Raw genomic sequence first — 26,327 nt, 5'->3', positions numbered from 1 at the left:
ATATTGATGATGCATTCACTTAATAAATTTTGAGGCATTGCTTTCCCCGACACGAAAGTAGATAAACTGATTTTCTAAGCCAAAAGTATCGGTATTGGCAATACTAGCTCTGCATTTACTCCTTGGTATCAGATCTATACCACATCGTACAGTGTCGCACACCCCTAGCAGCTGTAGAGAGATCCCTCTAGATTGAAGAGAGCTTGATCGACTGGTGGAGTCTGCGTGGTGTGTAATACTGTTCATTCACCAATCAGAGGCTTTAACCCGCCCCCTGACTTGGTGACGTGAGACAACAGATTTATTTTGCTGTGTGCAAGTTACGCCGTGGATAAATGTAAATGTAAGGATAAATAAATAAATGTAAGGATAAATAAATAAATGTAAGTATAAATAAATAAATGTAAGTATAAATAAATACATGTAAACACATGAAAACGTAAACATATATATATACACACAAATACATGTAACATTTATATATTTGGTGTCATTTATTTAAGATTTGTGTTATATAATTATTTATTTATCCAAGTATTTATTTATTTAGTTTTGGCCCCTATAATCTTCCATAGATTAAACACATCGGTGTTGTGCTCCCCACTGGCAACACAGATGCGTACTCGTCAGTCCACTCGGTCTTAAATTTGCAATTTTCGGAATCAAGTTTTTGCTTATTGTTGGGTTTTGTCATGGCATAATTTTTGCTATGGAAGAAATGGGTACCGTTATCAAAACGATCAGCGAGAATTGTTGCAAATGACACACAACTTGCATGACCCAAAGAGGTTGTGGCCAACGTTGAGTTAGTTGTCATGGTGATTAGTTATTACAGCTCCTGATTGGATCTTTGGAGTGGACACAGAAGATAGACACCTTGTAGGAAAACAACATGGGCGGGAAATCATGCAGCAATCGCTTGAATCATGACTAAATGAGAAGGTTGATTTTGGCTTCGGTCCTGCGTCTGCGTCCGGATCCGGACCGAGGTCCGCTTACCGAGGACCCCCGTGCTAAAGGAATAAGATATCCTGGGAAACAGACGGTTTAGTGACATGGAACTTTATTTTCATATAAAATACATAAATAGAGCATCTAGCGGTGGCATCAGGACCTTGTGAACATGATTACTCTGCTTAGAAACACGTGCATGACTCCAACACACATGTGGATGACTTATCTAAAAAATACAGTTCTGATCCAGTAAACAATGGCTGTATAAGCTGCTGTTTGCAAATGTGTTTATAATGTTTGCATCTGATGAGCTTGACCAATCCCAGCAGACTATGAGGAGGTCATGTGATGACGACACTGTGACGTGACAGTCAGAGAGGCTGACCAGGAAATATTACCCATGATCCACTGCACCATGCAAGCTCACTCAAGCACAGAGAGGATCCTGACACTATCATACACAAGCCAGCTTCACCCAGACTTATATATATAGAACATGTGGGTCCCATGTAGGATGTAGAACCCTTCCTCATCTGCTCATGTACACAGAGAGGAGGACAGGGAAGGCTTGGTACAGACTCCTGCTGAAAGATTTAGAAGAAAAAAACCTGACATGGCCACTCTCTTTGTGTATGGGTTGTGTAATGCATAGACATATATACATAGACGCCCCATTGGTCTATGTATATATGTCTATGGTGTAATGTGCATCTCCAGTGCGTGTGTGTCTATGCGGGCGGGGTCTTGAAGGCGCCCCAGGCGTGGAAGCAGCGTGTGAAGCAGTGAGGCTCGTTTCCCTTCCGGACCAGACGCAGCTTCCTGGCCTGCTCGGTCTCCTTGGACCGCATGTGCTGGATGTACACCTGGGGAGGGGAGGAGTTACATGTGTTGGATGTACACCTGGGGGAGGGGGAGGAGTTACATGTGCTGGATGTACACCTGGGGGAGGGGGAGGAGTTACATGTGCTGGATGTACACCTGGGGAGGGGAGGAGTTACATGTGTTGGATGTACACCTGGGGGAGGGGAGGAGTTACATGTGCTGAATGTACACCTGGGGGAGGGGAGGAGTTACATGTGCTGGATGTACACCTGGGGAGGGGAGGAGTTACATGTGCTGGATGTACACCTGGGGGAGGGGAGGAGTTATATGTGCTGGATGTACACCTGGGGGAGGGGGAGGAGTTACATGTGCTGGATGTACACCTGGGGAGGGGAAGAGAGAGACATACAGAGAGAGACTTACCTGGCAGGCTTTCAGGCTGAGTTTGATCTCCACTTGGCTGGTCTGAGTCCCCACCCACATGTAAACCTGAGAGAGGAAGAGAGAGAGAGGAAAAGAGAGAGAGAGAGCGAGAGCGAGAGCGAGAGCGAGAGCGAGAGAGAGAGAGAGAGAGAGAGAGCGAGAGAGAGAGAGAGAGAGGTTAGCTGCTCCCATGACCTCTTCATGTACTCTACAGTGTGGTGTTCCCACTGAGGGGCAGTAAGCCAGGACTGTGTTAACATCTGACCTCTTTGCCGTTGTCCAGCAGCATGATGTCATCATCAGCCAGGTCGTCCTGACAGAAGTCAGAACACTTCTCCGACACGGCAAAGTAGCCCTTCTCATTGGAGCACCTGCAGAGAGGGAGGTCACTCAGACTGCCACCTCTGTGTGTGTGTGTGTGTGTGTGTAGGTGTGTGTGTGTGTAGGTGTGTGTGTGTAGTAGTCTCACCTGAACAGCCGGGCATACTTCATGTAGTCTGCATCTTCGTCGTACTCCTTCTGGGAGCCAATCCCCACCCAGAAGAAGTTCTCTGGCTCCTCCCCCTCGTTAATCACCTGGGATACAGCAGGAGGTCAGAGGTCAGGACCTGATGAACTAACAGGGACAGCTCACCTGGGACAGGTCCTCATTAATAACAACAATTCATCTTGCAGATGGTTTATCAATAGTGACGTACAGGGGAGATTTGAGTCTCAGACTTCCTGATCTGCAAATGCTCTAGAATTTAGCTCGACCTATGCCAGATATAGTGAAACAACGTAGTTACATTCAAATCGCTTTATTAAGCCCACCAACAGAAATGCAATATTACGTTATGAATACAGAATACATCCCATAACCTGAACTGAAAAGGTACAGTAACCGTGTGTGTAGCGGACCTGTTTGCTGTAGGTGTCGTCGAACATGCAGTTCATGATGTCCTCTGCTAGCTTGGCCTCATCTGGGTCAGCCGCTCGGCCCACCCAGGTGTACACGATGCCCTGGTTATCAGTGCTCTCAAACGGAACCTGCCGGAACACACACACACACGTTGGAAGAGTCACATGTCCCTGTTTATAGACACACTAACCTGTGTGTAACTAAAGCCCCGTGTTGTTGTGGTCATGTTTGGGGAGGTGTTTTAACCTTCAGGATGAAGCAGAACTCTGAGTTGAGATTACTGGAGTCTGTTCCTATCTGGACCGTCCTGGGGGGGAGAGAGAGAGGAGCAGTGGTTAACCTTACGTTATTAGTCACACTAGAACTGTTGTTATTACACTGTTATTACACTGTTATTATGTTGTTACATTCTTACTTCCCATCTCCACAACAGTGTAACAAAGTACAAATACTTGTTGATTTTTCTGGCATCAGTAAAAAAAATGTCTCCTTAACTTCACCTTTAACTTAAGTATGTGTCAGAGCCCATACTTCTTTACTTTAACTTGAGTGAAACAGTTTAGTCAGTAAGTACTGTGCAGTCAGCACTTCAACTGTTCCAACATGAGTATCTGTGCTTGTGCTTGAGTGAAGGATGTGTGCATCATCTGTGGTGGGCGTGTACCTGGTGCACAGGGCACTCCCATTGGTGCGTACGTGGTAGAGGGAGGGCTGGGCAGAGTCCAGCTTCTGTTTCCGTTTGCCCTTGTGGATGATGAACTTCCTCTTGAAGTGAGACAGGAACTTGAGATTCTCCTGCTGCTGGGTCATCCGAACCACCTGCCCTTACACAACCAGCAGCACAGGAGAGAGAGAGAGAGAGAGTCAGTGTGTTACAGAGAGAATGTGTGACAGAGCAGGTGTGTGTGTGTGGGTGTGTGTGTGTACCTCTAACTTCCCAGGGAAAAGGCTCTCAAACTTCTTCTGCAGGGAGAAGGTGAAGGTGAGCCAGCCCATGTTGGAGGCCTGTCTGCCCTGCCAGAAGTACACCACACACTGGAAGTCCTCCTCCATCTGCTTGTCCTCCTCCCCCTCCTCCTCTCCTCCTCGCCGCCCTCCTCCCTTCTTCTCCTTCTCATCATCATCCTCGTACTCCACAGGCACCCAGTACCTACCAACGAGGACGGCAACCATTAAACCACACACACACACACTTCATCAAATGTGTAAGGCTTCCTTAGTGGAGTTAATCGTTAAACTGGGTGATTTTAAGATAATTGCATCAGATGTACAAAGGGGAACACACACACACACCTGCAGAGGAAGACGTAACAGTCCTGTGTGTGGAAGTGTCCAAACTCCTCCTCTGGAAGACGGGCAAACTTCTTCCCCTCCAACACAAAGCCCTCCATCCCATCCAGGTCCTCGTTCCACTCCTCCATCATCTGCTCTGCCTGGGAGAGGAGGGGAGAGGAGAGGAGGGGATCCATTGGTATTTAGTTCATGGATCAACTGAAAACTGTGTGTGTGTGTGTGTGTGTGTGTGTGTGTGTACCTCAGAGAGAGGCATGGCAGGTTGTCTTGGCAGGAACAGAGCAGTGAGGTCAGCCTTCATCTGGTCCTTCTTCTCAGCATCCTTTATAACCTGGCAGGAAGTACACTGAGTTACACACACTGCACACACCCCTGTCTGAACACACACACACACTGCTGTACTTACTTTGCCTTTCAAGCCTTTCTGCTCAACACTCTCTGCAGCGCGGGTATAGTCCACCTTCAGAACATCATCCCAGTTCTTAAACTTTGACTTGAAGATCTGAGGAGTGGAGAGAGAGAGAGAGAGAGACAGAGAGAGAGAGAGAGAGAGAGAGGGAGAAAGAGAGAGACAGAGAGAGAGAGAGAGAGAGAGAGAGAGAGAGAGAGGGAGAAATAGAGAGAGAGAGGTGATGCTCGCCAATGTAGTCCATCCTGCACTTGTACGTGCCCAGTTTGTGTCTGTGTAAGAATGTTTAGGTGTTTGTAAAATGTGTGTGTGTATGTGAGAGTGTGATGTGTGTGTGTGTACCTGGCACTCGGTGCCCTCCAGGTTCCGTGTGACGCAGGCGTGTTTGGGCCGGTGCAGCATGCTGCACACCTCCTGGCCCAGCTTCAGAGCTGCTGCTCTCACCAGGCGAGGGGACTTCCTCCCGATCCAGATGAACACATCTGACCAGCAGTCCAGGATGTACACACCTCTGGTGTCTAGCAGAGACTGCAACTGAACACACACACACACACATTACATACACACACATACATATTATGGACATACACGCGTGCACACATAGTACACAGCCATAACGTGTGTGTGTGTGTGTGTGTACCAGTCTGAGCTCTGGCAGGGTGTCCAGCTTGGTCTTGTCTTTGTGCTCCACAGACAGCTTGTAGTTGATCTGAGGAAGCTCCAGGTAGCCCAGCCCCAAGCCCACCTACAACACACAGGGAGGGGTTATACCCAGGATGCTGGATCAGGATCTGGGCTGGAAGGAGCAGCAGCCAGAGAGACCAGCAGCCAGAGAGGCCAGCAGGCCAGAGAGACCAGCAGGCCAGAGAGACCAGCAGGCCAGAGAGGCCAGCAGGCCAGAGAGGCCAGCAGGCCAGAGAGACCAGCAGGCCAGAGAGACCAGCAGGACAAAGAGACCAGTAGGGAGGTACCTTGTACAGCTTGGGTCTGACAGGAGAGAAGGCATCTGGCACGTGCTTGAGGATCTCCTCTGGCTGCCCTCCCAGAACCTCCCAGAAGGATGGAGGCTCCTGGCTGTGCAGCAGACAGGTGATCTCAGCCTTGCCCTTCCTCTCGTTCTTATTGATCTTCTCTGCAAACAGCCTGCAGACACACAGGCACCCAGGTAGACAGGCAGACAGACAGACAGGCAGTGAGTAACAAACCTGACACCTGATGTACATCAAGTGTTTAGGACTGTGTGTGTGTGTGTGTGTACCTGGCCTTGGTGGTGCCGCTGAGCGTGGCGTTGGCTCCTCTCCAGATGAAGATCTCCAGACCCGTGTCGAGCAGGAACACAAACCTGCAGAGACAACACGTCACCTCAGACACACAGCATTCACACTGGACCACTGGACCTGGGTACTGTGAGGGAGTGTGTAACGTGTGTGTGTGTGTGTTTGCGGGGCGCACCGTGGGTCGAGGGACGAGGCCTTCAGAGGGACAGACTCCAGCTTGATGTTCTTCTTCCCATACACACGGTAAAGCCTGGTGACACAGTATACAGTTACACACACACACGTACAGTATACAGTTACACACATATAAATACACAGTAAGATCTCAGTAGCACAGTGAACTCCACCCCCCCCAGGGCTCACCTGACAGGGTAGTGTGTGTCCTCCACAGTGTAGAACCCACTGGCTGTGCCTCCCTCGATGTAGGAGATCTCATTATCAAACACCTGCACACACACACACACACACACACACACATACCAAATCTGTCAGCAGTTACAACAGTGTGTGGTTGCCTCACTGTGAGGGAGTTACATGTAGGAATTTGAGTGTCGAAATTGAGTGCATGTTTGTGAGTTGACTGTGTGTGTGTTTCTGAGTTAGTTGTGTGAGTGTATGTAGGAGTTGACTGTGTGTGTGTGTGTGTACGTACAGCGCTGAACTCCTCGCTCTCATCGCCCATCTCCTCTCGTATGCTCCTGCTGTCAGCACCCAGGTAGTTCCTCAGGTTGACCGCATGGATGGCAGATCCTGCCTTCTTATCCAGCGTGGCCTCCTGACCAATCCAGTAGAAGATCTGCCAGTTCAACGCCCCGTTATCATCCAGGAACGTCTGGAGCGAGGGAGAGACAGAGAGAGACAGACAGAGATATATGTAGTTATGAATACGTTGATGAAGGTGAGTCAGTATAGATGGGTCCGTTGGCAGGTCCACAGTCCTGTTGCTTGGTATCTCTGATGTACCTTGAGGATGATGTAACAGTCAGCCTCATAGAACTTCCCATGGAACGCATCCTCCACCTGCATCGGCACAAAGTTCTCTATCTGCCACACCGTCAAACCAGGAACCTGTACACACACACACACACACAGTTAGAGCAGCAGGCTCCAAAGCAGGAGACACACACACACACACACACAGTTAGAGCAGCGGAGTGGAGCCCCACCTGACCAACATCCTCCATGAAGAACTCAGAGTAGTCCAATTGGGGCTTCTCCAGACTCTTATCCCAGCGACGCGTCTTCAAATCAGAGTACTTCATGTCTCCGTTCTCCTACACACACACACACGTTTAAAGTGATTTCTTAAGACTCCCAATCCCTTACAACCACCCCCAACCCCTCCCCCAGCCCTACCCCCTGCCCCTCCCCCTCACCTCCAGACTCTTGTTCTTCTCCTGGGCGACATCGCTCATACCCTTCAGCACCTGCTTGGCCTGGTCGTCCTGGACAGAGTCCTTCCTCCTCCTCAGCCTCATCTTCCTCGCCAGGGGGTCCCGGGGGCTGGCTCCTACAAACACACACACACACACACGCATGACAAACAGCAATACAATAGGACAGCCTGTTTTACATCCAGACCACCCCCCCTCACACACACACACCTCCACCAGCAGCTGCCACGGTGGCCGGTGAGGCCCCAGCCAGTCTCAGCTGGTTCTGCAGAGAGAAGTCAATGTTGTACCACTCTGCCGTCCTGTCCACCGGCTTGGGAGGCATCACCAGGCTAGGGTTCTCCCGGACATCCAAAATCTGCAGAAAACACACAAGTCAGGGTTCCTGAGTGTGTGTGAGGGTGTGTGTGTGTAAGTGACCAGGGATTAGATCTCACATCCATCAATTCCAAAACATAATCCAATCTAGTCCCAGCATGGATCTTGTGAAGCCAAACAATCACAAAAACAGAACCCCTCAGCTCCTGTCCTCCCTCTCTCTCTCTGTTGATACAGCACAGCCTCTGAGCACCGTCCTCCCCCTCTCCCTCTCTCTCTGCAGGTGCTAAGTGTGGAGGGCCTCTACCTCCAGGTCTGTGAGGAAGTGGACAGCTTCAGGCAGGGTCACCAGACGGTTCTTGTTCAACACCAGCTTCTTCAGCTTCCCACACCTACACAACAACACAACAACAACAACACTGGTGTTGGTCTGACAGCTGAGAGAGAGGAGGCTTACTTTGAGGGAGTGAGTGAGTGAGTGAGAGCATGTGTTGTGTTTTCAGTCTCCCCCTTCTTAATGTTTAGAAAACGTTTTTTCAACTTTTCTATAAATTCTTTTCCCCCAAACTTGATAGCAAAACTTTTTTGGGAATACATTTTTTCAACCTTTCTATAAATGTTTTCAAACTTTTTGAAACTTGTGTGTGCATGTGTCACCTGCACAGCCCCTCAGGAATGAGCTCCAGGTTGTTGTTGGCAGCCATGAACTCAGTGAGACTGGCCAGCTTGCCCACCCCAGAGGGAACCCCGTCAAAGTCCAGCTTGTTGGAGTTCACGTACAGCTTCTTCAGCTTAGCCAGCTTACAGATGGCAGACTGCAAACACACATACAAACACTTCAAGATCTCTGATCTCTCAGAGAAGAGAAAAACAAATAGACGGAGACTGACAGCCAATCAGACAGACAGGCAGACAGACAGACAGACAGACAGACAGAGGAGGCTGGACGTTACCGGCAGGGAGGTGAGTTGGTTGCGGCTGAGGTTGAGGGTCTCCAGCTGGGTCCACTGGTCGATGCAGAGGGACAGCTCAGAAATCTGGTTGCTGCTCAGATTGAGCCTCTTCAAGCTGCCCAGCGAGTACAGACACTCTGGGACACGGGTCAGGTCGTTACAGGACAGGTCCACGTCTGACCAGGACAAACACACAGCCGCATGAGGGAGAGTGTGTCTGCAGGTGTGTGTGTGCAGGTGTGTGTGTGAATGTGTGTGTGGATTAAGTGACCAGGGAGCTGTGTGTGTGTGTGTGTGTGTGTGTGTTACCGGCGAGGTGTGCTAGTCCCTCTAGACTTGTGGGCATGTTGCTCTGGGTGCGCTGTGTGTTCCTCAGGTGAAGGGTCTGCAGAGCCACCATGGCAGGAAGCTGGCTGCTCACACACACACACACACATACACACACACACACAGATGAAAACAGCACACATTTAGAGCAAAGCATACTACTGAAGCTGGTCATGTATTGAGAGGGTTGGCGGTTCTACAGAGTTCAACATGGTCTGATATGGTCCGATGGTCGTTTAGGGAACACAGTGCCATGTTTCTCCCTGACTCTACCGTAGCTAAGGTCTCATGGTTCTCCCTGGTTGTACCGTAGCTAAGGTCTCATGGTTCTCCCTGACTCTACTGTAGCTAAGGTCTCATGGTTCTCCCTGGTTGTACTGTAGCTAAGGTCTCATGGTTCTCCCTGACTCTACTGTAGCTAAGGTCTCATGGTTCTCCCTGACTCTACTGTAGCTAAGGTCTCATGGTTCTCCATGGTTGTACCGTAGCTGGGCGTGCATCAGGGGGTTGTTGTTGAGGACGAGGGTCTGCAGGTGCACCAGACGTCTCATCTGCGGAGGCAGGCTGTCCAGCTTGTTGTCGCTCAGGTCCAGGTACAGCAGGTCAGTCAGGTTGATGAACAGCTGGTTGGGGATGCTGTCGATGGCGTTGTGGCTGAGGTTGAGGACCAGCATGTTCTTGGAGTTCTCCAGGTCTCTGGGGATCTCCGTCAACTGGTTGTAGCTCAGGTCCTGCGCAGGGTCACCACAATCACGGGTTAACTCACTGAGCCAAAGCCAAGGGTTAGGGTGTATTAAGGCAGCCTGTTTTGCTGAAGTCAAGGCATTGCTAGTGTTCATTATTCATCTTGTCCTTGATATGACACTATAGATTCTAATGGAAAGTCCTGAGGTGTTAGTTACTGTAGTGGAAAGAGAGCTACAGAAAGAGCAAGTACAGCAGTTCCAGCCTCTCTGAGAGGAAGACAGAATAGAGGGACAGAGAGAGAGAGAGAGAGAGAGAGAGAGAGAGAGAGAGAGAGAGAGAGAGAGAGAGAGAGAGAGAGAGAGAGAGAGAGAGAGAGAGAGAGAGAGGGGGGGGAGTAAGAGGGTGGAGAAGATAAAAGAAGTGAACGAAAGGAGCACAGTGAAGAGGAATGGCCAGGACATTGCTCACTCTGCACATTTGTAATAGAACCCAGTCACGAGTGTTCCAAAGAAATAGGCCCTCCAGAGACCAGATCAGGATCAGTCAGACACACAGGGGGAAGTGACAGACCCAGCTGGAGGAGAGAGGGTTCATACCAGCACAGACAGACCCAGCTGGAGGAGAGAGGGTTCATACCAGCACAGACAGACCCAGCTGGAGGAGAGAGGGTTCATACCAGCACAGACAGACCCAGCTGGAGGAGAGAGGGTTCATACCAGCACAGACAGGTCATCCAGCTGGAGGAGAGAGGGTTCATACCAGCACAGACAGACCCAGCTGGAGGAGAGAGGGTTCATACCAGCACAGACAGGTCATCCAGCTGGAGGAGAGAGGGTTCATACCAGCACAGACAGGTCATCCAGCTGGAGGAGAGAGGGTTCATACCAGCACTGACAGACCCAGCTGGAGGAGAGAGGGTTCATACCAGCACAGACAGACCCAGCTGGAGGAGAGAGGGTTCATACCAGCACAGACAGACCCAGCTGGAGGAGAGAGGGTTCATACCAGCACAGACAGGTCATCCAGCTGGAGGAGAGAGGGTTCATACCAGCACAGACAGACCCAGCTGGAGGAGAGAGGGTTCATACCAGCACAGACAGGTCATCCAGCTGGAGGAGAGAGGGTTCATACCAGCACAGACAGACCCAGCTGGAGGAGAGAGGGTTCATACCAGCACAGACAGGTCATCCAGCTGGAGGAGAGAGGGTTCATACCAGCACAGACAGACCCAGCTGGAGGAGAGAGGGTTCATACCAGCACAGACAGGTCATCCAGCTGGAGGAGAGAGGGTTCATACCAGCACAGACAGACCCAGCTGGAGGAGAGAGGGTTCATACCAGCACAGACAGGTCATCCAGCTGGAGGAGAGAGGGTTCATACCAGCACAGACAGACCCAGCTGGAGGAGAGAGGGTTCATACCAGCACAGACAGGTCATCCAGCTGGAGGAGAGAGGGTTCATACCAGCACAGACAGGTCATCCAGCTGGAGGAGAGAGGGTTCATACCAGCACAGACAGACCCAGCTGGAGGAGAGAGGGTTCATACCAGCACAGACAGGTCATCCAGCTGGAGGAGAGAGGGTTCATACCAGCACAGACAGACCCAGCTGGAGGAGAGAGGGTTCATACCAGCACAGACAGACCCAGCTGGAGGAGAGAGGGTTCATACCAGCACTGACAGGTCATCCAGCTGGAAGATGTCATCTGGGACTCCTGTGTTCTTCAGGTTATTTGCTCTGGCCACCACCGCCTGCACATGAACAGCACAAGCAGGCTCAATGACTCTTAAACTCAATGGTGTGTGTGTGTGTGTGTGTGTGTGTGTGTGAGTGTGAGTGTGAGTGTGAGAGAGGGAGGGAGAGAGAGAGAGAGAGAGACAGAGAGAGAGAGAGAGAGAGAGAGAGAGAGAGAGAGAGAGAGAGAGAGAGAGAGAGAGAGAGAGACAGAACATGAGTGTGTTTTACCCGTAGGTTAGGCAGACTGGACAGCTCTCCATGGAGAGTGGTGAGGCTGTTGTGGCTCACAGATAGATGTTCCTAAGAGGAAGACACACACACACAGACAGACAATTCGCAAATACACACACTTTGTTTTGGGACAGCTATGTTATCACAAGCAAGTCAGAGGGAAAACAGTTATCATATAAAACATTCCCAAACATTGTGCATTTCTAAACAAATAAGAGGTAATCCAGGTTCATGATGGTGCTCAAACAGCAACCTATCAGGGAGCAGGACATTGTACTGTCAGATAATGAACCCCTGTATTAACCTCAGACGGGTCATCACTCAGGACAACCCTGAGGATCACACAAGGTTCAGGGGTTGAGATAAGCCAATCAGGAGGATAGGCCAGACCAGGCCAGACCAGACCAGACCTCGGGGCAGGACTCACCAGCTTCTGCAGTGATGCCAGTTCCTCTGGGAGGTAGCACAGCCCTGTCCTGTTCAGCTTCAGCCAGCGGAGACTGCTCATAGACTTGACATGTTCTGGGAAGTACCCACCCTGAGGAGGCAGGGAGAGATGGGGGGGGGGGGGGGGGAGAACGAGAGAGAAGGCCAGTGAGGCAATATGTAATAACAGAAGGATGAACCAGATAGCCTCCATATCTTGCTGAAGAGATGGACCATCAGCCTAACATTCATCACCATGCAGCCTCCACCATAACAGGAACAGCATGCTTGTTCTTTAGGTGCAACAGTGCTTTGATTTCAACAGAAACCAAGGAGCACATGCTGCCAACTACATAGAGTTCCAAACCGACTGAAAATAGCCTTTTTTGGCAACCAGGGGGAAGCCTGTGTGTGACATCACCAGGTGAGGTCATCAGCTCTCTTCCTCGTTTCCTTGGCACTGGGTGTGTCTGACCGTGTTGAGCGGAAACTGGTGGCTGAACTGTCAAGGCCCTGACAAAACAGGATTCTAAGGAAACCTTGCAATGCCTGGCCTAGCAATGTCAATTGATGTTCTCAAACGCAATGTCAATAGACATGCCATCTGCCCTGTTGTGCTATGTTGACATGGGGCTGTATTTAGCATTCTGGTGAGGCAGTGGGGCTAATGGTTGGGCAGGTGTACAGTGTTCAAAAACGTGCTTTTCGACAATGTCTGACAACGTACCCTATTAAAGCAGCTGGCTAGACAGACATCTAATTGAGCAGGTAGGGTAGCTTCCCTCGGCAGATTTTAGAATACGTTTAACGTCAGCTGGACTAACTGTTTCTTAGCTTTAGTCGTAGTGTAGTGTAGGAGGCTAGCTTTAAATCATACTAAAATAGTGTGACATAGCACTACTATCTGTCTACTGTATATGTAGTCCAATACTACAGAACTTCTTTTCCCACAGTGCATTTTGACAACCAGCTAACGCCCAATGTTTTTCACACTTTCGTTGGTTCACAACAACTATGACAAGCTTGCTAAAGCTAGCTAGCCTAGCTAACTTAAGCTGTTGTGTACTCTCGTTAGCTTGTTAGCTAGCGTTAGCAAGCTTGTCGTTTCAGAGGCTAAACCACTTCTCTAGCCGAATACTTGAATATATATTAGCATTACTTGTCTACCAAATACCAGCACACTATCGATCCTTACTTTGAAGTCGTTTCCACTCAGGTCCACTCCCCTGATAAAGGGGAGAACTCCGGTGGCAGCCATTTCTAGTTCAGGATATCAGCCGCTCGCGTAGTGTATGCTGCTCAGTCTGTTAAAGACTGACTGCTGGCTGGTGACTAGTCCGGATTAGAATAGGTCTCACCAGCACAGCTGCGGGCAAACACCCCCTTTCGGAAATAAGTGGGACTAAACATATAATGGGATGTCCCAGTGCAATCTTCTGTACTAGAAAACTTTTCAATTTTCAGAAAAAGATTTGTCTATAAATTTGTTCTAATAATCGACAACGTGCACATTGTTCTCCCACAACAACCAAAAACTATTGAATCAAGACACAAGCTCCATAAGTTTTCAATATAGTATTTTTATTTATTGAAACCTTAGTATTCTCTGAATTCTAACAATGCATACAGTGGAAATACTTTCAAGACATTGCTTAGTTTAACAAATCGACGCACATGGATTTATAAAATAGTAAACAACATACAGGCCTACATTAAAACATTCTTCTGATACAAAGGCACATAATCCATTCATTTATGTATTTTCTGCCTAAAATATGTAGACATCTTATAAACGCTTCCGTCTTGACCCAAATCGCAACATTCCCCCCAGTCCTGCACATACAGGTGAGATTGGTACAAAGAGTTACGATCACCAGTCGAGGGATCAGAGTCGATTGTCAAGTAAGAGGACGTTATGAACTAACGCTAGTTGTCATGGCATCAGCAGCAGCAGCGCTGGCGCGGGGCTGAGCTCAGCGCTGGGGACAGGTGCTGAGCTCAGCGCTGGGGACAGGGGCTGAGCTCAGCGCTGGGGACAGGTGCTGAGCTCAGCGCTGGGGACAGGTGCTGAGCTCAGCGCTGGGGACAGGTGCTGAGCTCAGCGCTGGGGACAGGTGCTGCGCGTGTGTCCGGGCTGGTGGCAGATGCCACAGCTGCGCGGTTTCTTAGCAGCTGGAGGCTTGTTAGATGGAGCGGCAGGCGTCTTCCTGCCCCTCACTGCCCCGTCCCCTCGTTGTTGTCCCCTTCCAGACCCTGGGGAACATAGAGCACAGCTTCCTACATACGCATGTTTCGCACAGGAACGTCATCAACAACTAAATTAATAAAGACATTCTAAAATGTATTCTTCTATCGCTAACTGTACCGTGTGGTGGTAAATATCTTGACTGGGGCTGTTTAGAAAATATGTTAGGAACATGCCACAGTTGTCACAGTGTCAGTCTCTGGGTGAGGAGAGTGTGGCCCAGCAGGTGTGATGTGTTCTCTTACCTGGCTGGGGCTCGTTCTCATCGGCCCATTGGAAGAATCCGCACTGCTGTTCCCTGGGCCTTGCACAGGCGTGGAAGCTCCGCCCCTTGTTAGGCCCCTCCTTCACCACCGTACGCGTCACTGAAGGCTCGTTGCAGTTACACATCATCTCCCCCCCTCCACCCTTCCTCCTCCCGCACCTCCCCCATGGATGTTCCCAAACCCCGGGCCAGGCCTGGGGGGGTGAGAGGGCCGGGCTGGGGGCTGGGCTGGCCAGCTTGGTGGCGCCCCCTGCTGGCTTGGTTGATCAGCCCACAGGAAGAAACTACAATTCCCAGAGTCACACTTGTAGAACGGCCGGCCCTTGTTGGGCCCATCTTTCCTCGTGGTCAGGAGGAGGGCGTCCTTCCCGCAGTTACACACTACCACATCCCCGCTGGGGTCACCCCCACCCTGGGGGGGCCAGGAGGAGAAGGGGGGAGGGCCGGGGGGGCCAGGGGGGCGGTGTGGGTCTGCTCTGCTAGGGACAGGAGGAGCCCTGGGTTGACTGGTGGCTGTTACTCCTCTTCCTCCTGGAGCTACTCCTCTTCCTCCTCCACCACCTCCTGCTCCTCTTCCTCCTGGAGCTACTCCTCTTCCTCCTCCACCACCTCCTGCTCCTCTTCCTCCTGGAGCTACGCCTCTTCCTCCTCCACCACCTCCTGCTCCTCCTCGTAGGTATTTGAGGTCCAGCACCTCCCTCAGTGTCTCGTCACAACCTCCGATGCAGCCCACAAACTCCAAAGGCATCATGGGAGGAAGACTCCCCCGACGGAACTTGAACTTTAACCTGAGGAGAAGCAACACACACTTTTTTTTCATTAGGTTCAAATGACAACAAACTGACTGAGAACACTTCACCTGGCGTCCACATGTGCCTCAGTCTCCTCCTGGTCTGCCAGCGTGGTACGGCCCAGACTGCTGGTACTCACATGTGTACTGGTCGAGGCTGGCAGGTGGGACACACACTGTCATCTCTGTTGACCTCCAGCACCATGTCAGGGAACCACACGGAGCACTTGCACGCTGGGTAACCCACACAGGTCAGATACTTACTGAAGAGAGAGAGACAGAGAGAGAGAGAGAGAGAGAGAGAGAGACAGGGAGAGAGAGAGAGAGACAGGGAGAGAGAGACAGGGAGAGAGAGAGAGAGACAGAGACAGAGGATTGTCAGCTCAGCTCTGCATAGACCTCCAACCCTCCCCTAGCCTTCCATGTCGTCCCTCCTCCTCCTCTCACCCGTTGCCCTCTCTCCTCCTCTTCAGCACCATGTCTCGCCCACACTGAGGACACTTCCTGACCGGGAGGGGCACCTCCAGGTCCTGCTGCTCTGACTCGGTGAACTCCTGAGCTGCTCCCAGGTAGACTGACAGAGCCTCGTCCAGCCTGAACACAACACACAGAGCAGCGTTAATGTTCTCCTCCAGCCTGAACACAACACACAGAGCAGCGTTAATGTTCTCCTCCAGCCTGAACACAACACACAGAGCAGCGTTAATGTTCTCCTCCAGCCTGAACACAACACACAGAGCAGCGTTAATGTTCTCCTCCAGCCTGAACACAACACACAGAGCAGCGTTAATGTTCTCCTCCAGCCTGAACACAACACACAGAGCAGCGTTAATGTGTTCTGGAAGCTGCCATGGACACACCAAGGCCTGCTGTGGAAGGTTCACTCTGTGACCTACTGTGACCTACTGTGACCTACTGTGACCTACTGTGACCTACTGTGACCTACTGTGACCTACTGTGACCTACTGTGACCTACTTCTTAGCCTTCCTGACAGACTCGACGAACACAGTCTTGTACTTCTGGATGTGGTACTGGAGCACGCTGTGTTTGTCCTTCCGACCCTCTGACACCAGCTTCAAGTCCGCCTCCAACTCAGAGCGGAGGTTTGGTTTGGACATCTCATATCCCATGGAGTTATACCCTACACACACACACACACACACACACACACACACACACAGGCTTGAACATGGCACCCACCGGCAGTGAGGTGCAGAGCAGAAGTGATAGGAGATGAACAGTACCTTCCACCAGCCCCATGCCCAGCTCCCCCGGGAGGAACCTCTGCTCAGCTGTCAGGCCCACATACGAGCGACTCTTAATGGTCTCTATGTGCTCCGCATGGGTCGCATCCGTACCTGCATCAATAATTACACACACACACACCGTGTGTTTACCATCCCTGTAAGTCTGTCTGCTAGCCTGTGTGTGTGTGTGTGAGTGTGTAAGTGCGTGTGTGAGTGTGTGTGAGTGTGTGTGTACCGATGCCGTGTTTCTCCATGAGGGAGATGAGGTCGGCCTCAGAGAGGAGCTGAGGAGGGCTGGTCTGTCCATCGAGCATCTCTACTGCAGAGGGCTGGAACTGGGAGCCCTGCTCATACACTGGGATCACCTGGAACACACACACCACATCATGACATAGTCAATATATTAGGATTTTTCTTCCACATTTCAATCTACACTATTCTATCTAGACAGACAAACACAACTATATACAACGATCATTAATAAATCATGAATTCTCACTGAAAGTGAGCATAATTATCCATACTGACTCATCATAAACAACTACTATAAGCATCTACAACACCATCACACACACCTTGGCGCTCCACCTGTCGTAGGGGTAGACATCCAGGTAATTCCTGGCGATGATCATGAGTCCAGAAGCACTGAACTTCTCCTGGGCGATGTCAATGTCCACCACTGTCTCCTGCCCCACAGCATCCTGGGACACGCACGCCAGGAAGTGGCGCACAATGAACTCATACACACGCCCCTCGTTTCCCTGGAGACGGCAGGTAAGAAAGTAAACTATCTGCAGCGGCATCTTAGAATAGACTTTTTCACCAGTGTCTACCTGCAGCATGTTAGTGAACTTGGTGGGGTGGATGGGGGGATGGGCCTGGTCAGTCTTGTTGCCCTGGCGGGGGTTTGGCCCCCCCTGGTCCAGGAGCCTCTGGGCGAAGGGCCCCCAGGCTGGGCTTGCAGTCTGCTGCCCCACCAGGGGGGCTAGGGCCAGGCCCTGGGGAAACATGTTGGTCTCTGTGCGTGGGTAGCTGATCAACCTAAGTACACACACATGTACAGATGCACACACAGTTACTGATTAGCACTGATGCAAATTATACAAAGATGCCAGGACATATTTGAACAACAATCCTACTACAAACCCTTGCGTATAGAGCTTTTCTGCAATCTTCATGGTCTCTTTGGCACTTATTTTCAACTTCCTTGAGGCCAGTTTTTCTAGCTCCTGTTAGATGATAAGGGACAGTCAGAGGGTGTATCAACCTGTGTGTGTGTGTGTGTGTGTGTGTGTGTATCCTTACCACTGTGTCAAGTGGTAGTGGCCTCCATTTGCTTTTGGGTTTACTTGCTACAGAGGTAACTGTTGCCATTGGATTCTAGAAAGAAAACAGTTAGCCAAAGGGGTTTGGGTTGTGTATCTGAGTTGATCATGTGAAGGTGAACACATACACACCTCCATGCAGATCTGGTACAGCACCAAACAGGCTGTGTGACTGAAGAGGCGGTTTCTTTTCCAGCTGAACTCTACAGCCTCCTCATCTCTTTCATGGAGCACTGACAGAGAGAGAGAGGGTAAAGAGAGAGAGAGGAGATAAAGAGAGGGAAAGAGAGAGAGAGGGAAGAGAGAGAGAGGGAAAGAGAGAGAGAGGGAAAGAGAGAGAGAGAGGAGAGAGAGAGGAGAGAGAGAGAGAGAGAGAGAGAGAGAGAGAGAGAGAGAGAGAGAGAGAGAGAGAGAGAGAGAGAGAGAGAGAGAGAGAGAGAGAGAGAGAGAGAGAGAGAGAGAGAGAGAGAGAATTAAAAGGAGAAACTGTGTGGTTTAGAGGACGAGGAACTTCCACTGATGGGTAGTGAGTGTGTCTACCTTTGATCTTGAAGAAGGTCTCGGGTATGAAGGCCTGGATGGCTTTGAAGCGCTCCACCACAAAACCCAGCGTGGGGAACTGACAGCTGCCATACGAGATCAGCTGATTGGTTAGAGAGGCTGGGAAGATCTTCTGGAGGCGGAGTGTCTGGAAGCGAGTGAATGATGCACCTGGAGGGGAGAGGAGGGATAGATGACTGGAGGAACTCCTAATCTACCAGATCTGGTGTCTGTCCAACCACAACTCTCGAAGTGAACAGAAGGGAAGATAAGTGTGTGTGTGTGTGTGTGTGTGTTACCTATCCTCAGGTCCAGCTCCTGGCGTACGTCTACAGCGTCGCTCACGTTCACGTTGGGTTCCGTCAGAGTCTCACAAGCACGCCGGATGGAGTTGGGTGTGATCTCAGAGAACCGTGCACGGAACACCTGGATATTTGGCTTGACTGAAACACACACACACACACCAGTCAGCACACTACTCCCACACCAGTTAACAGCCACCAGGATGTTAACTGATGTCAACCTCGGGATCCAACAACAAGCTGTGAACAGTGAGGATACTCCAGGTTAGGAGGGACTCAACCTGCTTTGCAGACATCTATGACCTCAAAGCCAATGTTCTCTCCCTCTCTGTCGCAGTCGGTCCATATGACCAGAGCCTGGCACTGTCTCACCTCCCTCTCCAGGGTCCGCTACGGCGGGACGGCCGAGGGCCCAGGGACAGAGCAGGGTGAAGGAGGCAAACGTTTAGTCAAGTTCTGCTCCATAGCTGATATCAGTGACACAGAGTTTAGTGTGGTGTTTGAAGGCGAGTCACCTTGATGTTAACTGAGTTTTCGGGGCAGTACTTCTCAACCTCAGCATCGAACAGTAACACAGGATTACAGCTGTGCCTGACGACAGGATGCACACATTATATCACTTTGCATTTCTTCCATTCTGACTTGTTTCCACAAAGATCCAATGACTCGTATACAGCTGAAATGATAAACATGTAGTATACAGCTGTCTGCGATTATATACATGCAACGGACAGTATTGAATAGTTGTCCCTCTTCTTCTCTCAAGAGAACAATCCAGAGTACAGGAAGCATCTTCTCACCATTTCTGAAACTGGGTTTTGAACTCCAGACCCAGCAGATGTCCTGACACTGAGGTCATGACCACTGTCACGTCCTGTAGAAGGGGAAAGCCAATGAGACAAGCATGGCTAAACAGACACACACACACAACAGCTCAAACACTCACAGCTTGGCTAAACAACATCGTGTATAGCTTAGCTTACCTGTCCAAAAAGGTTAAATTCATATTCATAGACTTTATTGTAGACGGACATCCCCTCTTTCTGTGAAAGATGAAAAAGCAGCATGTGCAAATGTGAGGACGTTACTGCACTGAATAGAAGGTACATTACATGAGTGTCAAAACATCACTGCCTTGCCCGTGTGTGAGTAGCTCCGTGCACCATCTATGCCCATTCTCACCCTCCTTGATCTGCCGTTGGACATGATCTCTGCGATGCATTTGGCCGCATCATTCTTCTCAGCCACGCAGAGAACTCGCTTTATCTGAGTTCTGCGGTGCATGTCCGTCAGTGTTCCCGGTCCTGTCTGTACACACAACCTCCTCTGGATCTTCAGCCGTTGTAGTCCCGATTTGAACAGTGATATCCCGAGATGGATAACTAACATAGCTGACTAGATGCCTTTTTTAGCTGGATCTAGCTAGCAATATGCCTATTTAACAAAACCAACCCATGCCTAACGGTCTGCTGCTATAGTCATGCTAACTATCAAACTTCTTGTACCCACTACAAACAAAGTTGACTAGTTATAGTTGACTTGGCCAAAACAGTTCGTTTCATACTGTAGTAAGCACATGTTTATTACTGGTTAGTTTAATTAAAATACTTACATATAATTTGCTAGCTAGCTGAGTATTCCTGTTGTGTTGACATAGCTATGTATACAAAATCCGCGCCTGTCAAGAACTGTCGTAAAACTAGTGTCGTAACACAAAAAACCGTGTGTGTCCAAAACTTTTATTTAATAATGTTCAAATTCGGTTTACCTATTAACCTTAAATTGTGGTGTATTATTTTCTAAACATAAATCCGTTCGTATTATTTGTTATCATCCATTAAATTCAAAGGAATGTTTACTAATATTACATGTTTCATAGAACTTGAACTGATCACGTGATGACGCTGAATGACCAGCTGGGTAATTATGGCTTGTCTCAGTGGTCGTCAAATTTACATGTAGGATTTACAGTGGCTTTAGCAAAAGATCAGATTTGCGTCTGCCAAGGACTCGAGAGGGTATAGTTATAACTGTTCATGACAAGAGACGAATTTATCTATGATGGTGGTCGACGAACGGTTGCTTTTCGTCTCGCATCATTGGCTGTTTGCAGTATTTGCTATCCAGCTATAGCATCGACACAGCATCCACAGCTCCGTCGCTAACGCGCTATTCGCTTTTTGTGAAGGAAGGGAAGACCCCCAAGTTGTATTTAAATGTCTTGATATATAATCGTGACATTTTTTCTCGCGGCATAATTAATATGGGCAGTGTACCTTACAGTGTAGCACAGGACAATCGCAGCTCAGTGTTTGCCAATGTGGAGTGGGCTATCCTTTCCCCTGTTTGACAGATCGTTGGGACGTGCTGTGTTTCCCCTGATGCCGTGTATAAAACATCGCGAATATGATAGGTTCCCCGGACGTAGTGGCGTTCACTAAAGAGGATGAATACGGGGATTCTTATCACGACCCATGGGCTCTCCCAGATGAGTTTTCGGTTCCGCTCTTCCCTCACGCTGCTAATTCCAACCCATGGGCCAAAACCTCCTACGCCAAGTTCACCAAAGACTTCATCCTCATATCTGAGTTCTCGGAGCAGGTGGGCCCGCAGCCCCTTCTCACCATCCCGGACGACCCGAAAGTATGTGGTACTTTCGACCTCAACTACTTCTCCCTGCGGATCATGTCGGTGGACTACCAAGCCTCGTTCGTGGGCCACCCGCCAGGCAGTGGCTACCCCCGGCTTAGTTTCGTGGAAGACTCGCGGGTGGTCCTTGGTGACTCGAAGGAGGGGGCATTTGCTTACGTCCATCACCTAACATTGTACGACCTGGAAGCAAGAGGGTTCGTGCGTCCGTTCTGCATGGCCTACGTCTCCGCAGATGAGAGGAAGATCATGCTGCAGTTCCAGGAACTCTCTTTGCGGTTCTCCCGAGCCTCCGAATGCCTGAAGACCGGGAACAGACGAGCCTTCGCCCGGGAACTTCAGAGGAAACTGCGGGACCTGGAGTAAGTACCCCTAGGGTCCTTCTCCTGTATAATACAGTCAATCAATTGTATTTATTGGTCCAGTTGTTTAGTTAGTATGTGTTAGCTTTCAAGTTAATTGTATCTATTTGCCTCAAAGTTCATATTTTTATTCTGACAGGTACACCCGTGCTGTGCTCCAGAAGGAGGAAGGCTTGCAGAGAGAGGCGGGTCCACAGGGCTGTTACTCCGCCCACGCCGTGGAGAAGGCCAATGAGCTTGCCAACGTGGAGAAGAGCATCTACGAACACCGAGACTTGCTGCGTCAGATCTGCTCGTACCCCCGGCGCGAGCGCCGTGACCCTCACGTGGTCACCTGCCACAAGTGCTCCTCTGAGGCAGAGCAGCTGGCCGACACGTACTCCACCCTCACCACCCCCCCGCACCACGACCACGCTGCCCCGGGGCGGGAGGGCGAGGGCCAGCCGGGTGACGAGGCTGGAGAGGAGGAGGAAGGGGGAGAGGGGGGCAAACGCAAGCCCTCCTACATCCCCCAGCTGATCAAAGCCAAGTCGGCCAAGTGTTTCGACAAGCGTCTGAAGAACCTGCAGGAGCTGTGTGAGCAGACGTTCTACGAGGCTACGGTGGAATTACTCAGGGACACTGAGAGGAGTTTCCGGGGGGATCTCTGTTACCTGCACACACGCCGACTTGACAGGGCACTCCGCAGGAAACAGCAAATCACCAACTTCCTGTTTGAAGAGGATCTGGGAGAAGATGAAGAGGATGAGGGCGGGGCTCTAAGGCCGTACTGTGCTGTGAACCACATGGCAGACACCAACACACACACACTCACACACAGCCCTCCTATCCTGCTGTGCCCTGATCCCCTGGAGAGGGAGTCCCTGGACCCAGCCTCTGAAGAGAGCCATGCCCTGGAGAGTGAGCCCATGTCTGGGGATGGGCGTCTGGAATCTTCCCCCTCTGACCAGACCCTGGGGACCCTGGAGAGCTCCGAGGAGACTAAAGGTAGCTTCAGCAGTGAGAGGAGTGCAGAGGCCCAAGGAGAGGGACAAGGCTCCCCAGCTGGCTTGCAGACACACCACCCCACGGCTGACCTGAACCCTGACCTGAACCCTGAACCTGACCTGAACCCTGACCCTGACCTGAGTCTTGACCCAGAGAGGGAGAGCACCAGTGACGAGATGGACACCACCCCCGTGGAAGAGGGAGCTGGTGAGGGGGGAGACCAGACCCCCGGTGGCAGAGAGGGTGACACGTTCTGTGAGGGTGAAGTTGTTGCCGACGCCACGTGTGAGTCAGAGCTGGAGTCGTTAGTCCAGATGGACACAGCTTGCTGCATGTCCCAGGAGGGCTTCCTATACGACTCCTCAAGCCCAGATTCAGTGCCTGGTCTTGGGCTCAGAGCTCCCCTCCGCCCCCCTCACTCCCTGGTGGTTAACCAAGAGCCCCAGGCCATGGTTCCCCTCCAGGGAGACTATATGGTGGGCTCTCCCCGCTCAGATAGCCCCATGGCTGGGCTGGAGCTGCCGACCAGCCCTCTGGGGGAAGCTGTCTCCAGAGGATCTGTGGAGGAAGGTTCCGACTGTACCATGAGCGCGTCGACAGGTTCTGACCGGGCGACCTCACCTCAGGGCTACGGGGGTGTGGTGACGCTGCGGCAGAGGAAGCGGGCGGGGCAGGGCGCTCTGCGCTTCGTGAGGCAGTACCCGTTTGCCCTGCAGGCTCTGTGGTGCCTCATGAGTGGGAGGACTGTGGTGGTGCTGGGGACAGAGGAGGGGAGGGTCCGCAGGCTGGTGTCCGCCCTGGCTCTCTTCGTCCCTGGGCCGGGTCGCTGCGGAGAGAGGGTCCAGCCGTGGCTGTCCTGCCCCTTCACCCTGACTGACCTGCAGAGGTGGAAACTCATCGGATTGCAAAGGTGAGGGAGGAGTTTGAGGCAGAGGGGAGCAGGAGGAGCATGTCGGTAGAGAGTGTGTTTGACAAGGCTGGGTTAGTGGGTGCAGTGTATGTTTTGTGTTCTGTCTATGGTCTAAAGTCGTAAGGAAAATCTGTTTTCATGTCTCACTAAAGCTTCTCTGGTTCTGTATCAAACTCCATTCCACCCCACCCCTCTCTCCATTCCACCCCACCCCTCTCCTCACCCCACCCCTCTTCTCACCCCACCCCTCTCCTCACCCCCCCTCTCCTCACCCCACCTCTCTCCTCTCTCAGGATGGTGTCTCCTGTGGGTTCCAGCATGCTTTGCTCCCTGTCCCGCTACAGTCGCTACATCTCCATCCTGGATGCAGACCAAAAGACCCTGCGCTGCCCTCCCTACCGCGGCAAGCTCCTCACCAACATGGCCGACCACCGCACCTACATCCGCAGGGGCTCAACCTACTTCATGCACGTCCAGAGCACACTAACCGCGCTGGCTGCCAAGGCCTTCCTGTTTACCTTCACCCACCACCTCCACCTTCCCATCAGCCCCGGGGAGGGCTTGGAGGGCTCGGAGGGCAGGAGAAGCCTCTTCCTGCAGGACCAGCTGGGTCTGGGGGAGGAGGACAGGAGAATACTGCTCTACCTCAGCCGGCTGATCACTCAGCAGTACCTGGAGCCAGCCACTGGGGGTGCTGCCGCACCCAGCTTTAGTTTTAACTACATCACCAGCGTTTTATACAAGATCTGAGAGGAAGACTTGAGCCGAGGTTTTAAGAGAGGCCTTTCAATGTTCTCTTCATTCCTCTGTTTCTGTCTCTTTCTTTCTCTCTGTCACCTTGTAGGAAACCTAAAGGTTGTGTGGGGTGGGTTTGAACTCGATTGTTTACTCAAGTGTGTATTTCTCAAGGTCATATGCACACACTACATGTTTGTGTTTAGACCTGAATTACTCTACTCAGTGGTTCTGCACCACACATTTGAACATATGGTTTATGTTGATAACTACAGTATATTAATTTACATTTCATCCATGATGTATTCAGAATCCAAGTGGAGAGGGAACATGGCTGAATGTCTTTGAGGTCCTGAGCCAGTCTGCCTAATGCATTAGTCCAACTAACCTTTGAACTCCCACCAATCGTTCACAAGGTTAATCAATCAGTGTGACCTCAAATGAGGCAAAAGCTAGCCCATAGAACCCCTCAGTGACCTGCTGTTACTGAGACAAACTAAGGTTAAGTTCTCCCTCTGTGTATCCATCTCTCATGCTCACATGCATAACTGTTCTGTCTGGAGTCATCTGAAGATTCTCACAGCACATGATCATTTCTTTTTTTAATCTTACTTGCAAACACCAGACTGTAGGTCTGGATTGAATAGTCTACACCGTACGCGCCAAAAGACCCTACTTCACTTCCATGGTGTGTAGGGGATGCTGATGCATGGGAGTGTGTGTGTGTGTGTTGTCTTCTCCACGTGATAGTTGCATGTCCTTAGAATCACCCACATTACACTGCTAAGATCACTGCAACCATCTCCATAGTGACCATCTCCATAGTAACCACAGGCTGGAGGTACTAAGGGGGGCTGTCGTGTAAGCCAGTTTTAAAGCTATTAAACTTAATGTATTGAACTTCACTGTTGTCTTAAAAGTTGTGTGAGAGTGTTGTGGTGTCAGCATGAAACTGTATTGTAACAGGGTGGAACACTGTAAAAATGTAAAATATGTTTTCCGTTGGTCTTCGGTGAACCAGATCCGTCTTAACGCGTGTGAGATGAATGTCTTTGTGTTGTTCATGTACCAGGGGACCTGTCGCTGTCGCCGTGGTGACCAGCTCCTCGGCCACTGCTGTAAAGCAGGAGTGGAAGGCTAGCTGTAGATGACAGCCTACATGTTATACTGACATGGGTGTCAACACAGTTAGGGCTCATTGTCGTCTCTGTTTGGGACTACATGAAATGGAGAAGAATTCTATAACTGTTTCAACATCACTTAGTGGAAACTGAAACGTATGTATCTCACAGCAACATAAATGTTAACCAGATCATTCCATTAGTCTGAACTGATGTCCAACTCCATTTCTAGTTTGAGGCAGCTCTGTGGGAACATGGTGTAGATCTTTTTGCCACGTCTGATGTCTTAAGCAAACATGATTTCAGTTCAGTTGTACTCAGATGCTACAGATTGTTTTTAATGCAAAAATAAATACTGAATGTAACCTTAAGAAAAGCCATACCACAGTAAACTCTGTGTTTTGTATCATGTATAATTTAGTCTGGTGGAGCCTTACCTGCTGTGGGGAAATGACTGCATCCTGGTTACCAAGCGCCACAGTCACACTGCAGGGTCTGGAACTGTTGAATGTCCTTCTACGTCCCGTGTTCAGTTCCCATTCAATTATTTGTGAATTTGTGACGTCAACACCTGGGAGCTAGCAGCGCTGGAGCTAGCAGCGCTTCCCTGCTTGTTGGTTTGAGTCTCACTGTGAGGCGCAACCCTCTGATCAATATTAAAGATCGAATACTTACAATGTCTGAGTACATTTCTTGT

The 26,327-nt window shown here is 50.5% G+C and overlaps 3 protein-coding genes across 6 annotated transcripts; 1 reads left to right on the top strand and 2 right to left on the bottom strand.

Moving 5' to 3' along the window:
* Positions 1 to 1,046: 1,046 nt before the first annotated feature.
* On the bottom strand, positions 1,047 to 13,484 carry flii (FLII actin remodeling protein). Of its 4 annotated transcripts, none has more exons than XM_084678345.1 (31): positions 13,347 to 13,484; positions 12,153 to 12,263; positions 11,723 to 11,794; positions 11,428 to 11,508; positions 9,555 to 9,802; positions 9,054 to 9,157; positions 8,745 to 8,920; positions 8,449 to 8,606; positions 8,099 to 8,183; positions 7,684 to 7,831; positions 7,456 to 7,589; positions 7,246 to 7,353; positions 7,043 to 7,147; positions 6,732 to 6,911; positions 6,443 to 6,525; positions 6,255 to 6,329; positions 6,061 to 6,144; positions 5,774 to 5,945; positions 5,443 to 5,547; positions 5,145 to 5,336; positions 4,800 to 4,895; positions 4,635 to 4,724; positions 4,394 to 4,533; positions 4,028 to 4,250; positions 3,765 to 3,919; positions 3,347 to 3,407; positions 3,100 to 3,228; positions 2,669 to 2,775; positions 2,465 to 2,570; positions 2,200 to 2,265; positions 1,047 to 1,817 (listed from the first exon to the last, which is right to left on the bottom strand). In XM_084678345.1, exons 1-31 carry the CDS (start codon positions 13,407 to 13,409, stop codon positions 1,683 to 1,685), a joined length of 3,792 nt encoding a protein of 1,263 aa, XP_084534471.1. In that variant the 5' UTR covers positions 13,410 to 13,484; the 3' UTR covers positions 1,047 to 1,682. The 4 variants fall into 4 exon arrangements, with proteins under 4 accessions (XP_084534471.1, XP_084534473.1, XP_084534474.1 ...); XM_084678346.1 differs by lacking the exon at positions 1,047 to 1,817 and adding an exon at positions 1,844 to 2,159; XM_084678347.1 differs by lacking the exons at positions 11,428 to 11,508; positions 11,723 to 11,794; positions 12,153 to 12,263; positions 13,347 to 13,484 and adding an exon at positions 10,475 to 10,570.
* Positions 13,485 to 13,715: 231 nt separating this feature from the next.
* Positions 13,716 to 20,566, bottom strand: top3a (DNA topoisomerase III alpha). Its single transcript, XM_084678570.1, is given in 20 exon segments — positions 13,716 to 14,404; positions 14,642 to 14,806; positions 14,809 to 15,449; positions 15,592 to 15,714; positions 15,899 to 16,045; positions 16,428 to 16,593; positions 16,697 to 16,810; positions 16,935 to 17,064; positions 17,275 to 17,460; positions 17,533 to 17,740; positions 17,846 to 17,928; positions 18,005 to 18,079; positions 18,157 to 18,257; positions 18,565 to 18,735; positions 18,864 to 19,007; positions 19,148 to 19,256; positions 19,382 to 19,457; positions 19,667 to 19,740; positions 19,850 to 19,909; positions 20,049 to 20,566. Coding segments are annotated over 20 exon segments (3,135 nt in total). The 5' UTR covers positions 20,256 to 20,566; the 3' UTR covers positions 13,716 to 14,249.
* Positions 20,567 to 20,677: 111 nt separating this feature from the next.
* Positions 20,678 to 26,307, top strand: smcr8a (Smith-Magenis syndrome chromosome region, candidate 8a). The gene is made up of 3 exons (XM_084678571.1): positions 20,678 to 21,877; positions 22,017 to 23,774; positions 24,068 to 26,307. Exons 1-3 carry the CDS (start codon positions 21,273 to 21,275, stop codon positions 24,522 to 24,524), a joined length of 2,820 nt encoding a protein of 939 aa, XP_084534697.1. The 5' UTR covers positions 20,678 to 21,272; the 3' UTR covers positions 24,525 to 26,307.
* The last annotated feature ends 20 nt before the right edge of the window (positions 26,308 to 26,327 follow it).

The sequence above is a fragment of the Hypomesus nipponensis genome, chromosome 17 (assembly GCF_054491055.1).
Source record: "Hypomesus nipponensis isolate SF chromosome 17, ASM5449105v1, whole genome shotgun sequence".
Taxonomy (NCBI): Eukaryota; Metazoa; Chordata; class Actinopteri; order Osmeriformes; family Osmeridae; genus Hypomesus; species Hypomesus nipponensis.
Note: the sequence above shows the minus strand (reverse complement) of the source record. Positions and strands in the feature narration are given on the sequence as shown.

Coding starts and splice junctions, on each gene's coding strand:
- flii (XM_084678345.1), bottom strand. CDS start 13,409: ATGGCTGCCACCGGAGTTCTCCCCTTTATCAGGGGAGTGGACCTGAGT. Junction 7,590..7,683: donor CGTGGCAGCTGCTGGTGGAG/GTGTGTGTGTGT, acceptor GTGTGTTTGTAG/GAGCCAGCCCCCGGGACCCC. Junction 1,818..2,199: donor TCAGCCTGAAAGCCTGCCAG/GTAAGTCTCTCT, acceptor TCCCCTCCCCAG/GTGTACATCCAGCACATGCG.
- smcr8a (XM_084678571.1), top strand. CDS start 21,273: ATGATAGGTTCCCCGGACGTAGTGGCGTTCACTAAAGAGGATGAATAC. Junction 21,878..22,016: donor AGGAAACTGCGGGACCTGGA/GTAAGTACCCCT, acceptor TTATTCTGACAG/GTACACCCGTGCTGTGCTCC. Junction 23,775..24,067: donor AAACTCATCGGATTGCAAAG/GTGAGGGAGGAG, acceptor CTCCTCTCTCAG/GATGGTGTCTCCTGTGGGTT.